The 16,217-nt window shown below is 43.1% G+C and overlaps 1 protein-coding gene across 6 annotated transcripts in view; it reads left to right on the plus strand.

Moving 5' to 3' along the window:
- RPH3A (rabphilin 3A) overlaps positions 1–15,968 on the plus strand; it is a 171,760-nt gene extending 155,792 nt beyond the window's left edge. For all 6 annotated transcript variants that reach the window (XM_078154322.1, XM_078154321.1, XM_020978074.2 and 3 more), the window contains 3 exons: positions 6,434–6,515; positions 10,007–10,103; positions 14,942–15,968. In XM_078154322.1, coding sequence (XP_078010448.1) covers positions 6,434–6,515; positions 10,007–10,103; positions 14,942–15,072 — 310 coding nt within the window. In that variant the 3' untranslated portion in view covers positions 15,073–15,968. The remainder of the gene's footprint in view (positions 1–6,433; positions 6,516–10,006; positions 10,104–14,941) is intronic.
- The last annotated feature ends 249 nt before the right edge of the window (positions 15,969–16,217 follow it).

The raw sequence follows: 16,217 nt of genomic DNA on the forward strand, positions 1-16,217 counted from the left end.
AATTTGAGATGAAGGGTCAAGGCAGGGCTGATGTTGCTGATTCCAAATCATAGAATCTGAGAGTAAGAAAGGAGCTCATTGGCCACTTATTCCAACCCATACATCATGAGAATCATCACTGCAACATGCCCAACAAATGCCCAGCCAGCCTTGACTGGCAGCTCTCCAAAGAGGGGGTATCCACCATCACTCAGATCAGCCTATTTCTCTTTTGGATGACTCTCATTGTTAGGAATTTTTTTCTGACACAAAGCCCAGATTGGCCTCTTCTTAACTTCCACTCATGGCTCATGGCTCTGCCCTTTGGGGCCAAGTTTTTTTTTTTTGCTGACTATGTCATGGACTCAAGGCCCTTCAACATCTGGTTCCACCTATTGAAGGATGAAATTATTATTAAGAGCACAGCTTTTGACAAAGCACTCTAGAATAGACATATGATAATAGATATCTCCCATCAGTACCAAATCCTGCTTCTGTGCCAGGCTTGTGATCTGTTTCCTGAACTTTTCATCTATTTCCTCATTGTGTCCTATTGGTCTGTAGAACATGCTGATGAAGGCATTGCTTTTGTGTCTTCCTCCACTGATGTTTACCAGTTGACCCCCCTCCATACATCTCCCTTCTGGTTCCTGGATTTCCTCACATAATTACTCCTTCTTTAAAAGAAAAATTCTTGCTATCTTTTTCTATCACTCTTATTTCCCAATGTCTCCTTACCCCCTGCAACCAGAGATCCCTCCCCATAACAAAGAAGAAAAGAAAAAGAGGAAAAGATGGGTCAGCGAATGAAACACTGCAACCAGGTCTGACAATACATGCAATGTTGCCCACCTGTATTCCCTCATCTTTGCAAAGAAGGAAGAGTGGCACAGCCTTATATCTCTTCTTTGGGGTATAACTTGATAATAGCTAAACATTATAAAGCCCTGACTATGTGCCTGGCACTGTCCTAAGCACTTTACAATTATTATCTCATTTGAGCATCACAAAAACCCTGTGAAACAGGTCTAATTATTATTACCATTTTACAATTGAAGAAACTGAGGCAGACAGAGGTTAAACAACTTGCCCAGGGGCGGCTAGGTGGTGCAGTGGATAGAGCACCGGCCCTGGATTCAGGAGGACCTGAGTTCAAATCCATCCTCAGACACATAACACTTACTAGCTGTGTGACCCTGGGCAAGTCACTTACCCCCATTGCCTAGCCAAAAAACAAAAACAAATAAACAAAAAAAAACCCAACTTGCCCAGAGTTACGTGGCTAGCAAGTGTCATATTGTAGCAAGTGTCATATTGAAGGATGAACATTCCTTCTTAATATAAAATTCTATCCTACTTCTCTTGAGTAAGGTATACCTATCCAGAACCATATTCCAGGCATAGGCTTAATTCTACCATAGCTTAGTAATACCTATGGGGCTAACTTTGCCTCTCTTACACAAAATTTGGACACGTATTTATAAACTTTTGAAGCTATGGGTTTTACCACTGCCTTCCTTCTTGGATTTTGTTTCCTGTGAACTTCTGACTGTCTCTACCACCATTCTTTCCAATTATAGCTGCCCTTTATGTTATCTGCTTTGGTGGCTATACATAAGCAGTTTGTACCCTCTGGGCTGCCCCTCCTTGTACACACAGATTGTAGTTTGGGTCCTTAGGGGCCTGACTATGACTCAGGTTCAGGTACTCTTGTGGGTCCAAACTCTTCCGCGTTTAGCTCATGAGTCCCTACAGGTGTAAAGTAGTATCTCAAAGCAACGGCATTTCCTGAGATGACATTGTGATAACAGTAGATACAAAATAGTCTCCCCAGAAACCCAAGGCATATTCTTTCACAGTTACATAGTATCAGTTGACAAACACCTGGAGATCACTAGTAGAGAAGCACACATGCTGTTAGGTAGTAAATACAGAGTAACTGACCAGGAATCGGGAAGACCTGAGTTCAAATGCAGCTGCAGATACTTATTAACTGTTTGACACTGGAGAAATTAGTAGTAACTTAAATAGCTAGTATTTCTGTGACACTTTAAGGTTTACAGAGTCCTTTAAAATACTTCATTTGATCCTTTTAACAACTCTGGGAGATAGATGCTGTTATTATATCCCCCTTTTCTTTTGGAGGAAACTGAGATTAAATGACTTGCCCAGGTTCACGTAGTTAGTATCTGATGCTGGATTTGAACTTAGAACTTCCTGACTTCCGGTCTAGCGCTCTACCCACTGACCATCCCTGTTAGTTTCTCTTTTCAGTTTCATTGATAAGTTGAAAGCCGTGGACTCGATAGCCTTTGAGGTCCCTTCCATCTCTAAATCATACTTGGTGGCAGTTACTCACACCTCCAGGACTGGAAGTCCCCCAATGTCCCTTCCTTTCTCTCAGGGGTCCTCATGCTGTTACCCCCTGGAGAGGAAAGAGAAATTTCTTCTCCTCCAACTTCTTTCCTGGAGTTGAGAAATGATTGCCCTTCAAGAGCTAGGTGCTTCTTCCATAAATGACTCTCCTCTTGATTCTTCAGAGTTGTTTTCCATTTCATCTGACTCCTAAGAGAATGTGTCTCCTTCCTTAAAGGGCCATCAGTGGCATGGCTGATCCTTGGTTATCTACCCTTTAGTTCTATCCATTCTGATGAGAGAACTTCTCCTACCTTGTCAAGAAATAACAGAGTGTAGGCATATCTTTGCATTTTAACACCTTTATACTTCGTCATCTGTCACCTGTTCCTTATCCTTTGAGATTTCATCAACTGGGGGGGGGCAGAATCAATGGATAGGGGAGGGAGATGGAATGGCCACAGTACAGGTCACTGGAAAATTCCTCTGTGTTTTCTACACTGATTCAAATGCAGATCCTCTGACTTTAAATCAAAGCTTTCCACTGAATCCCTCTGCCCCTGCCATCCATTATGCTTTATAAGTCTTAAAATGACATGTAAGTGGGAGTTATCATCACACCCAGGCTTTCTCTGAAAAAGACCGTTATTTGTGGGTTTTCTCAGTGATTAGCCCTTAATGAGAATTAATTAATACAGCATCTCCAGTTCAGTGATGAGCTAGATACTGGAGATTAAAGTGACTGTGTTTTCCATTGGCCATGAAAGAAATAAGCTTATTTGGGTGTTGAATTGTGTTTTGTTAAATGCCAGCTACAGGAAAATTGATTTTAATAATCTTTCCTTCAATGGCTCTGGAAAGGTTTGTGTTTACATGACCACCTCTGAAATGAAAACCATGGCTGCAATATTATTCAGCTTCCAAGAATATGTAAGATGTGATTAAGGAAAGAGAGGGCACTCTGTGGTTTGACAGAAGGGAAAGAGATTTTGTATATAGTTGGTTCTAATCATTTGGAGAGCTCCTCATATTTATATCAGTCATTTCTAGACATAACTCGTCCCCAGCACCAAACCCTCCCTTTTATCAAAGACAAACAGCTCAGTAAAAGCAATTGATCAAAGTTACCACGTCTGACAGTGGATGCGACACACTGGCCCAGTATTCTCTCACCTCTCTGTCTAGATGAGGGAGTCGTATCATATTGACTCTGCAATCAAAAGGCCTGGGTTCAGTCAGTCAACAGGTAATTTATTAAGAGCCTTCTATGTGCCAGGAACTGTACTAAGTGCTGAGAATAACCCCCCCAAAAAGTGGTCCCTGTTCTCAAGGAGCTCACATTATAATGCGGAAGACAACACGCAAACATATATGTGCATATAAGACATTTACAGCATAATTGGCAGGTAATCTCAGAGGGAAGGCACTAGCAGGTGGGAGATCAGGGAAGGTTTCCTGCAGAAGGTAAAATTTTAGCTGAGACTTGAAGGAAGTCAGGAAAACCGGGAAATAGAGGCAAAGAAGGAACTGTCTCTCAGGTGAGGCTTTTGAGTTCGAAAAAAAAATTATCTTTTTTGAGATATAGTAACCCTGGGAGGGGGAGGTGCTACAAGCATAAATATCTCCATTTTACAGATGAGGAAACTAAGGATCTGAGGGTTTAAAGACTTGCTCACAGTTGCACAGGCCATAATTAATCAGTCCTTAGACAAGCCTTTTGGCCAGACACAATCAATCAATCAATCAACTAATCATTCAATGATTCTTTTGACTGGGCACTGCATGCTAGGCACCAGGAGTACGAACATGAAAGAGAGACAGCTCCTGATGTCAGTGAGCTTGTATTCTACTGAAGAAACAGCCTTGTAAGTACATAGGGAAATATGCTAAGTATGCTAGATTGGTGTCCACTTATTGAGGGGTGGGGGTGACAGTGCTCAGAACTGGGGGGAACAAGAAGAGATGCCTTGAGGAAGCAACACCCAAGCTGAGGAGCTGGGACTCTGAAAGCCGGTGTTCTACTCTGAAAGGGCAGCCTGAGAATGGGAGATGGGATAGAGCGGAGGTGCTAGGTGCCACTGAATAAATATCAGTGGGTATGTGAACTTGAATGAGGGGGGAAAAAAATCACATCCTCATTTTCACTAACCTAGGTTCCCGTTGTAATTCTATGTACCTTATTTCATGTATTTAAAAACATTCTTCCAAGAGTCCCCAGGCTTAACAAGTTTCTGAAGGGGTCCATGACCAAAAAAAAAAAAAAAGGTTAGGAGTCCCTGGAATATAGAGAAAAACAAATAATCCAGTTTATCTAGAGTTTAGAGTCTGTGAAAGAGAAGAATGTGTGATTACACAGGAAAAATAAGCCACAGCCAGACTCTAAAGGGCTTTGAAGGCCAAACTGGAGAGGTCACATTTTATCCAAAAGACAACAGGGGACCCATAATGCTTACTGAGTAGAGAAGTGACATGTCAGATCTGCGCTGTAAGAATATCCACTGGGCAGCCTCATGGAGGATGGAACGGGCCCAGATGCAGGTGGATGGAATAAGCTATGGCAATGGTCCAGGTGATTGGTTTTCTAAGTCAATATGCTTCCTGCAGGGATCCTTATGAATGGTTTCTATTTGAATTTGACACCATTGCTTGAGGGCAATGATCATCTCTGGGGGAGCTGTGTGCAGTTCTGGAAGCCACATTTTAGGAAGGACTGATATGCTGGAGAACTGCCAACCAGTGCAGTCAATGGCCTCAAGATGTTGCCCTATAATGACTACTTGGAGGGACTTGGATGGTGAGCCCAGGGAAGAAAAGACTCAGGGGCTGTAGTAGCCATCTTCAAGTACTTGGAAGGCTGTTATGTGAAAGAGAGCTTTCATGGTGCTTGGCCCCAGAGGGCCTTTTTTTAAGGGGATTTGTTCTGTGAAGTTTGGATTCAAAGGGCCGAACTTGAGGACCCAGAGGGTTACATGTGGCCTTCAGGCCGAAGGTTCCCCACCCCTGGCCTAGGAAGACAAACTTTCCAATGATTAGAACTTTCTCAAAGATGAATGAACTGCTTTAGGTAGTAATAGGTTCCATGTAGGTCCCCAAGCCAAGGCTGGTGGAGCACTTGTTGAGGATGCTGTGAAGGAGATTCCTTTTTCGGCTATGGATCAGATTGGCTTCCCTGGCTTCCTTTAAGTGCCAGCTAAAGTCCACCTTCTGAAAAAAACAAAACAAAACAAAACAAAAACAAAAAACATACCTCTCCCAGACCCCCATAATGCTAGTGCCTTCTCTTTGTTGATTATCTCCCATTTGTCCTGTATGCCTCTTCTCTCTTTGTATGTCATTGTTTGCATTTTGTCTCCACCATTAGACTCTCAGTTCCTTGAGAGCAAGGATTATCTTTTGCCTTTTTTTGGTTATCTCCAGTACTTAGCACAGTACCTGGCACATAGTAGGTGTTTAATAAATGCTAGTTGACTGACTGACAGATGGCCTCTGAAGTCCTTTCCAACTGTGATATTCCGTGATTTTGAAATTCAACCTCCATCGCCATCTCCCTACTCCTATCCTCCAGAAGCAACGGGACAGGAAACCAGCTTTTTACCCAGAAAGATCTGAGTTCAAATGTCACCTCTAGTACATATTGGCTGTAAGACCTTGGGCAAGTTACTTAACCTCTTAGTGTCCCAGATGACTCCCAAAGATTTACTTATTTCTTGCCAGAGGCCTACTGCCATACCTTTCCATTTTTCTATGTGCACATGGGTAAGGTTGCCATTCAGTGAACTGGCTGGTAGATTCCTGCCTCTACTGTCTTTCTTCTTGGCACACTCTCCTCACCCCTGTATAACTCCCATGACCTATGCTCCTACCCCCAGTTTTCCTCTAGAAGAAAACATGCCTTAGGATGGCAGTGGCACATGTAGCTTCCATCCATGCTGGTATTGACATTATGGTTAGCATTCAGTAGTCTCCTAGCAAGGGAGATGATAACCTGCCCTGATGAAGGAAGTTTCTCATTGATAATTTCCTCTACTGACAAAATCACAGAGCCAGCCCCAAATCCCAAATAACAACAATCCTGATGGTACTTACTGTTACCCCACAGCTGGCTGAAACCAGACATGGGGAAGAAAGCCAAGCACAAGACACAGATCAAGAAGAAGACTTTGAATCCTGAGTTTAATGAGGTAAGTGCCCTCCAAAGGTGTTGTGGGCTTCAGATGAGAGAAAGCATGGAAAGAAGGTTAGACGAAGTGGGTTTAGTGAGACAGATCTGCCACATGGGCCAGCTCAGAGCTGGAAGAAAATCTGTCTTCTGGCACAGATGGGGAATGTGGCCCGCAGTGGTGAAGGGACTTGGCCACCATCATATGGCATGAGTCAAGTCTTCTGGCCAACTCCCAATTCTGTTCACTTTTAATGGAAATAACCACAAAGTGCACAGCACATTGCATTAATGTGTGTGCCCAGGAAATGAGAGACAGAGAGACAAAGACAGAGACAGAGAGAGATGGACATAGAGAGACAGAGACACACAAAGAGATACAGAGAGATAGAGACAGAGAAGGATGGATGGAGAGCTAGAGATGATAGAGACAGAGAGACAGATAAAGGTAGAGTGTTAGTGAAAATAGATAGAAATTATATAGAGAGATAGAGATGATAAGTTAGAAATAGACATTGAGAGATAGAGATGACAAAGATAGCTATAGATGATAGAAATAGATGTATATGTACAAATATACATACAGATTGTATAAATATGCACACAATAGATATGTATATATACCTGTAGAGCATATATACATATATATGAACATAGATACATCTATGTATATATAACACATATACATATATTGAGGCAAAGATATTGAATACTCAGTCATAGAAGATATTATTTTTATTGATTAAATTAAAGAAACTAAATAATAAGTAAGCTTAATTTAAAAAAAAAACAAATTGGGGAGCTAGGTGGCACAGTGGATAAAGCTCCAGCCTTGGAGTCAGGAGGGCCTCAGTTCAAATCCGGTGTCAGACTCAGACCAAAAAACACTTGACACTTACTAGCTGTGTGACCCTGGGCAAGTCACTTAACCCCAATTGCCTAAAAACAAAAACAAAAACAAAAAAACCCCCAAACTTCTGTTTAAAATATCAACTTTAAAAATAAGAAACAAAATAGCAACTTTGGGGGAGACCCTATACACACACCTGTGGCAACAACCCCTGGCATCTGAGGTGATAATAAAGTGTACTGCATATGGAGTCAGGGGACCTGAATTAAAATCTCCATTTCTTTGTGAACTAGCTGTGTGGTCTTGGGCATGTCACTTCTCTTGGTGTCGGTTTCCTTCTTTATGAAATGAGGGTGCTGGGCTTGATGGCCCCGAGGGGCTTTCCTTCAGCTCTTGGATCCTATGACTAGGTTGTCCCCAAGCCATTGTGGGAAATCTGTTGGGTTCTACTGTATGCTGTACATACCATTCTCATCTTAGAGCTTACACTGGGGGCAATCAGTAGGCAAGGGAGAAAGTCTGAATTCTAACCAGATTATTTCTTCTCACCATTAGTGTAGTTAGAAAAATAGGACATTTGATGTGAGCAGGAAAGCAGTAACTGCTGTGAGAAGACCCTGAAAGGGCAGTCGGTTCTCTCTACCTCTCTTGACAAATTCAAAAATAAACATTCACTTATACACATTCACCTTGACTCTATGCAAGGCACTGTGCTAGGTGGGGGTTAGGGGATAAAAGCACAACAGTTTTGACCCTATAGAGCTTACATGTGTAATGGGGGGAAATGAGAGGACCAGTATAGACTCTAATAAGTAAGTGTAATTCACAGCCTAGAGCAAGGGGTCAGCAAACTACCACCTGAAATACCAGCCAAATCTAGCCCACCTCCTCTTTTTGTATGGCCTGTGAGCTAGAACCCAAAACTCTGGGCTTATATGGACCAGGTTCCACTTTGGGTGATTCTCTAAAATCACAGCTTTTTTGGCTCTTTCTTCTATTATCCAGAATTTCTTCATGGAACTTCCAAATAGAAGTTTCTGTTTAGGTCTCCACAAATGTGGGTGAAAAGGCCCTTCCAGTTCCATAACTTGGGATCTAATTATTCAAAGTCACAGAAAAACAATCGATTCCCTTTCACCACTAATTCATTCCCTTTCCCACACTCACTATACCCTAAGCAGATATCAAAGGGGAGGAGGACATGACCAGAAGCATTTGGCACTGTTACCTGGAGAAAGGACTAAACTCATTTCTACCAAGCTCTTTGAGGTTAGCTGCCCAGGTCCAAACACAGACAGCCACAACTGGGAGGGTCTATAGAACAGATTGTCACAAATAGAATTCTTAGCTGGGGGGGGGACCCTAGAACACAGACTGTCAGATCTGGGAAGGGTCTTACAACTAAAGATGTCAGAACTAGGAGGGACATAAGAACAGAGAATGTTAGAACTTGGGAGGGAGTTTAGAACATAGAATGTCAATGCTAAGAGAGATCTTAGAATAGAGGTTGTCAGAGTTGGAAGGGACCTTAGAACAAAAAAATATCAGAAGTAGGAGTGACATAAGAACAGAGAATGTCACAGCTAGAGGTAACTTAAGATTATCTATTTCAACCTCAGGTGACACACGGGGAAACTGAGGACCGGAATAGAGCCATATATTGAGAGCTTAGGATCGTAGATTTTTATATGAGACCATCTAGTCCACCCTACCTCCTTCCTTTTCTTAAATGAGGAAACATTGTTGTTGTTGAATCATTTAAATTATGTCACATCTCTTTGTGACCCCATTTGTGATTTTCTTGGCGAAGATACTAAAGTGATTTGCCATTTCTGTCTCCAGCTCATTTTACAGATGAGGAAATTGAGGCAAACAGGGTGAAGTGGCTTGCCCAGGGTCACACAGCTAGTCTGAGATCTGATTTCAACTCAGATCTCACTGACTCCAGTCTCAGTGCTCTATCTACTGTAGCACTTAGCTGCGCCAACAAAAATTTTTTTAAAAAACTGAGGCAAACAAGGTTAAGTGACTTACCCAGGGTCACACAGCTAGGAAATGTGTGAGGCCAGGAGATTTGAACTCAGGAAGATGAGTCTTTCTGACTCCAGGCCTGGCACTCTATCCACTGTACTACCTAGCTGCCAGGAAATATGAACAGCCCAAGTGACATACTCAAAGACATGCAGGTAATAAGTGGCCAAGCTGAGATCTAAACCCTGTCCCATACTGCCTACAAATCCAGTGTTCTTTCTACAGCACAACTGAAGAAGTGACTAGGCAAATGTTACACAGAAAGTTAATGGATGAGCCTGGGCTAGAAGCCAGGTCTGTGGCTCTGGTCCCTCAGTTTCTAGGGCCTTTCCATGCTACTTCCATTCCTGTTAGAGCAAATTCAAGGGAATTGTCTCTTCTTCGATTGGATTCTATCCAAGAACATGTGGTATTCCCAACAGTGCTTAAAGACCGTTGTAAATAGAGGTATTTGTTGAAAGGGGCTTCAGATTGGGACAGGAAGTATGAGGTGAGAAGCTCCTCTCAATTTCCCGTTTCTGATGAGCTGGGCTCATAGACACCTCTATCTTGGTTCTTTTTTTTTCTTGAGGATAGGAGGGACGTGCCTCCAGTTTGAATGATATTGCTGTTTTCTCTCAATTCCCTTTCAGGAGTTTTTCTATGATATAAAACATAGTGATCTGGCCAAGAAGTCACTGGACATCTCTGTCTGGGATTATGACATTGGCAAATCCAATGATTATATTGGTGAGTATAGGCATTGCCACCTCAACTGAGTCGGGGAGACCTGGGGCTTTTGTGGGCAACTTTATTCTTTCTTATCCAGCTGAGAAAGGGGCAAGGGGGAAGAACTAGGTACAAGGGCTCCTCATTCTGGGGTACCTGATTGACAATGCTTAAAATGAGCCTAGCAGCTAATTGTAGTAGGCTAAGTGAGTTTGTACTCATTCATTCACTTACTTACTCACTGATCAAGATAGCTCAGCTCTAGGCAAGGAGTTCTAAAATGGAGTAGATGAACTCCACCAAAGGACTTAGATTGGCAAGAAGATGCAGATTTGTTCTCCTGGACCCTGGAGCCCCTTCCCACCATGGCCACTGATCTCCCCAACAGCTTAGCTCATGGTGACTGGGTTTGTTCCAAGGCAGACTTTAGCAAGAATGATGAAATGTCCTATCCCACCTTGCCTAGCCTCTGCTAGCCTCTCATCAGCCCTTATAACAAGCAGCTTAGCCCTCATAGGAACCCCCTTCTCCGCAGGCTTCTATTCTGAAGACCCTATTGTTGAAACAGTGAACATATCCTACACCAACTCATGAACCCTAACAACTACCCTAACAGCCACATACAGCTTATGAATAATTTACTTCACACTACTCAACCAACCACGATTCACCCCCCTACCTACAATCAATGAAAATCACCCGAATCTCAAACCACATCATCTCTCCTTGGTGACCTGGTTTTCCCTTCTCCCTTACTCTCTGAAGGAGAATGAGGAGAGGTTCTGCTGGACATGTGGAAAGAAAAACTTCCCAATAAGACTTTAGAAGGTTGAACCTGGAATCAGGTGGAGCTGGATTTAAATCCTGACTCTGACATGCATTAGCTATATGACTATGGGTTGGGCATTTGCCCTTTCTCAGTCTCAGTTGCCTAATTTGTGAAATAGTGACAGCAGTGCCTATCACACTGGTTTGTAGCAAGGATTATGTGTGACGAGGAGTCCAAGATCATAGGAGCATTTTTACATATATATATATATATATATATATATATATATATATATACACACATACATATATATACATATATATACATATATGTACATATATATGTATGTGTATATGTATGTATATATACATATATATACATATATATGTATGTGTATATGTATGTATATGTACATATAAATATAGATATATACATACATATATACACATACACACATACATGTATATATAGTATGTGTGTATATTTGTGTGTACATATACATATGTATGTATATCTTTGTAAACTTTAAAGGATGTCTGCTGTTACTGATAGCATTTGTATAACTTTAAGGTTTGCAAAGCATTTTACAGATATCTCATTTGACCTTTATAACAATGCTGGGAAGAAGGTACTGTTATGATCCTTGTTTTATAGATGAGGAAACTGAGGCAGACACAGGTTATATGATTTGATCAGGGTCACACAGCTAGCAAGTATCTGAGGCAGGATTTGGACTTGGGTCTGCCTCACTCTATGGCCAGTGCTCTAACCACTGAGATTACTACCACTACTACCCTGGAATCATAGATTTAGAGTTGGAAGGGTCCTTAGAGGTCATCTAGTCCTTCTTCTTCATTTTACAGAAGAGGAAACTGAGGCAGACAGAGATTTAAGTGCCTTACCCAAGGTCCCACTGAGCACTTTGATGTGCCTAGCCTTATTCAGGGATAAAACCCATGAAATTCTTAGCAAATACATATTTTTAACCAGATCTTGTAATTCATTGATTCAGAGAGCTCTTGGTGAGGGAACACCCTTTAGCCAATGCAGATAAACACTTGCCCTGCCACATATAATCTCTGGGAGCTGCCTGGGGCTTCTCGGAGGGTTAGTGACTTACCCAAGGTGGAGCAGCCAGCTTGTATTAGAGCACCTTGAACCCAGGTCCTGTTGACCCGGAGGCCAGCTCTCTTTACCCCACAATACCATGCTGCCTCAAATTATATAAGGTGAAATAACTCTAATGCCCAACTGGGTGGCCTAGACCACAAGTACCATGTTAGCTCAGTATGGGGAGAGACCAGTGAGGATGGGAGTGTTTAGTTAAGGTTTCAGTCAGCAAATGTTAGGGGCAGCAAGGTGGCGCAGTGGATAGAGCACCGGCCTTGGAGTCAGGAGGACCTGAGTTCAAATCCAGTCTTAGACGAGACACTTGACACTTACTAGCTGTGTGACCCTGGGCAAGTCAGTTAACCCCAATTGTCTCACAACAACAACAATAAAAAAGAAAGGAAAAAACAATAAAAATTTGACAAACAAAAAAAAAAAGAAAGCAAATTCTAGTCTTTGAAGAGATAGCTAGCTGGTGTATGGATAAAGAGAACACTGGGCCTGCAGTCAGAAAGAGCTGAATTCAAATCCAGCCTCAAACACTTCCTAGCTGTGTGACCCTGGGCAAATCAATTTGTCAGCCTCATTTTTCTCATCTGTAAAGTAATAGCAATCCAAGGTTGTTATGAGGCTCAAAAGAGATGATAATTCTAAAGTACTTAGCACAGTGCCTGGTACATAGTAAGCACTATGTAAATGTCATTTACTTATTGATTTTTTCTGATTAAAACATATTTACAAACTGACTGTGTGACCTTAGGCAAGCCACTTATGCTATGTCTGCCTCAGTTTCCTAATCTGTAAAATGTGATAGCACCAAGCTCCCAGGGTTGTTGTGAAGATAAAATAAGATAATACTTATAAAGTGCTTTGCAAACCTTAAAGCTATATAGGATCAAAAGAGATAATAATTGGAAAGCACTTAGCACAGTGCCTGGCACATAGTATGAGCTATATAAATGCCATTTATTTATGTACTTATTTATTTCTTGTTAAAACACATTTAGACACTAGCTGTGTGACTTTATGCAAGTCACTTAATCTGTCTGCCTCAGTTTCCTAATCTGTAAAATGAGAATAATAATAGCACCTATCTCCCCAAGGTTGTTGTGAGGAGCAAATGAAAATAACATGTATAAAGCGATTAGCAGAGTGCATAGTAGGTGCTTAATAAATGTGTGTGTGTGGGAAGATATTCCAGGTGAGGAAAGTAGAGGAATTAATCATAATATCATCACATTGAATGTCACATTTCTGTTGTGGTATAAGCCTTACAGGGCACTTGCTTCACCACCATTCTGGCAATGCCACAGTGGTGGCACATTGGGTCATAGGGACAGTGAGCAGAGAGCACTGGCCAGAGGGGAAGGGATGCATGCTGGGATGTAGCATCCTTGAGGGGAGGCATGATGCCTCAATTGTAGAGCTCTCTGGAGACACCTAGGAGAGGGCCTGCGGGACAATGAAAAGATCAATGGATTTGGGAGTCTGGGGGGTAGAGTTCAAATCTCAGTTCTGTCATTTGCTGGGTAGCCACTTCTGCCCCTAGGTCCTCGGCTTCCTTCAAGATCCAGCTCAGGGGCAGCTAGGTGGTGCAGTGGATAGAACACCAGCCCTGGAGTCAGGAGGACCGGAGTTCAAATCTGGTCTCAGACACATAACACTTACTAGCTGTGTGACCTTGGGCAAGTCACTTAACCCCATTGCCTAGCCCCCCCAAAAAAAATTTTAAAAAAAGATTCAGCTCAAATTTCACCTTTTCAGCCCCCCTGCTCCTAGTGCATTCTGTCTGAGATTGCCTTTAATTTACCCTGTCTGTGTCTCGTATACATGTAGCTGTTTGCTTGAGATCTCTCCCATAGATGTGATCTCTTTGATGTCCACGGGCCATGTTTTTGACTTTCTCTGAATCCCCAGTGCTTTTGTAAACTGAGAGGTTCAAAGAGATGGCTTCCAAGGTTGCTTCTAGTTCCAGATCGATGATCTAATACTCTGCAGTTCTTATTCTGCACACATTAGGCATATAATAAATAATATAATGGGAAAAGTCTTTGAGTCTTGCAGAGTCTGGAGTCTAATTTGAGATGACAGGGTCAGAGATTTAGAGCTGGAAGGCATGCTGAAAGCCATCTAATCCAACCACCTCATTTTACAGATAAGGAAACTGAGGCCTAGAGAAGCTATATGACTTGTCCAAGTTCACACAAGTAGAAAGAATAAGATGCCAGATTTAAACCCAAGCCTTCTGGTTCTAGTGCTCTCTAAATCTGGAAAGCTGATGTCTGCCTCCTCCAAAGGGGAGAAACAAGACTTACTGTGTGTGCGAGTTTAAATGAGATCAAGGCAATTCACATCTAAAGTTTTTGAACACCTAAGTCTGCTAGATTCTGTGTGTGTGTGTGTGTGTGTGTGTGTGTATGTGTGTGTGTGATCTTTTTCTGCCCAAACCCTCACCATTAGAGGCCTGGGTTCAAACCCTAGCACTAACACTTAGTAGGTGATTAACCATGGGCAAATCATTTGACCTCTCTGAGCCTCAGTCTCCTCATCTGTAAAATGGGGAGATATATACTCTCTCACAGTGTTGGAAACATGGAAAGTACTTAAAATACTTTAAAGCCTTAAAGTGCTTTGGAAATATGAATTATTATTCATTGTCATTGGTGTTATAAGGTTGGATAGTTAGTATGAGATGTTTATAAAAGGTCTTGAATACCAGGGATAGGAATTTGGAACTAATGAAATAGGGAAATAGGGAGCAACTGTAGGTTCTTGAGCCAGACAGCTCTGAGCTGAGAAAGTAAGATCCTTAGAAAGTAGGCTGTGTGACTTCCTGGGATGGGGATGCCATCAACTAGCCAGAATCTTTCTTCTCTGTGCCAAGGAAAAAAGAAGTCCTTGGTTCTGAACGAGACAAATTCTTTCCCTGTGGCTAAGTGATTCCTCTCTCCCTGACCATTCCCGTGTTTCCTTGCTCCAGGTGGCTGCCAGCTGGGTATCACCGCCAAAGGAGAGCGCTTGAAACACTGGTACGAGTGTTTAAAAAACAAGGACAAGAAGATTGAACGTTGGCATAACCTACAGAATGAGAACCATGTCTCGAGCGATTAAAGCAGGGGCCACAAGCCTCTCCCCACCCCCTGTGCATTCCTCCACTTTGCCCTCTGTCCCCCTCCCCCCTGCCCATCCCTCCACTTTGCCCTCTGTCCCCCAGTCCCCCCAAGTCCTCCTGTCCATCCCTCCACTTTGCCCTCTGTCCCCCAGTCCCCCCAAGTCCTCCTGCGCATTCCTCCACTTTGCCCTCTGTCCCCCTCCCCCCGCCCATCCCTCCACTTTGCCCTCTGTCCCCCAGTCCCCCCAAGTCCTCCTGTCCATCCCTCCACTTTGCCCTCTGTCCCCCTCCCCCCGCCCATCCCTCCACTTTGCCCTCTGTCCCCCAGTCCCCCCCAGTCCTCCTGTCCATCCCTCCACTTTGCCCTCTGTCCCCCTCCCCCCCGCCCATCCCTCCACTTTGCCCTCTGTCTCCCAGCTCCCCCTCCCCAAACTGGCCACCGAAACTCCCCACCACAGACCTGTGGTCTGAACTGGGTGCACACGCCTGGCTGAGCCAGTCTGTCTGGGCTCCCTCTGCTGTGGATGCAGACTCCAGATGGGAGTCTGGCCTTCTTTTTCCTTACCTGCACCAACCTCTGAGGTCTCTTCCTCGCCTCTTAAATAGGAGGGGACACTTACCCCCCTCTCACTTTCTCTTTCTCTCGCTTCTCTCTCTTCCATCTTCTTTCTTCCCCTCTTTTCTTTCCTTGCCCTTTCTTCTCCCTCCTTTCTCTCCGTATCTTTTCCTCTATCTTCTCTCTCCCACTTTCCCTCTCTACCTGTCTTCTCCTCCTCTCTTTCTCTCCCTTTATCTCTTTCTCCCTCCTTCCCTCTTGCTTTTGTTCTATCTCTCTCTCTCCATACCTTTCCCTATCTTTTCCTCTTTGTTTTTTCTTTTCACTTTCTCCTTCACTCTCTCCCCTTCTCTCTTCTCTTCTTTATCATTCTCTCTCTGTTGCTGTCTCTCTGTCTCTTTCTTTCCACCTCTGTCTCTTCATCTTTCTCTCTCTCTTTCTTTTTCTCTCCCTCTTGTCCCTGCTTCACAAAATTTCCTCTTCCCTGCCCCCCTGTAATCTCAAAGCTAACAACTTGGGCTAGTGTCCCCTCCATGGGCTCCACACCTACTGACTATGAATTAGTGCTCCCTAAACTTCTAGCTTCCC

This window comes from Phascolarctos cinereus, unplaced genomic scaffold (genome assembly GCF_003287225.1).
Source record: "Phascolarctos cinereus isolate Bilbo 61053 unplaced genomic scaffold, phaCin_HiC Scaffold_4;HRSCAF=312, whole genome shotgun sequence".
In the NCBI taxonomy this organism is placed as follows: domain Eukaryota; kingdom Metazoa; phylum Chordata; class Mammalia; order Diprotodontia; family Phascolarctidae; genus Phascolarctos; species Phascolarctos cinereus.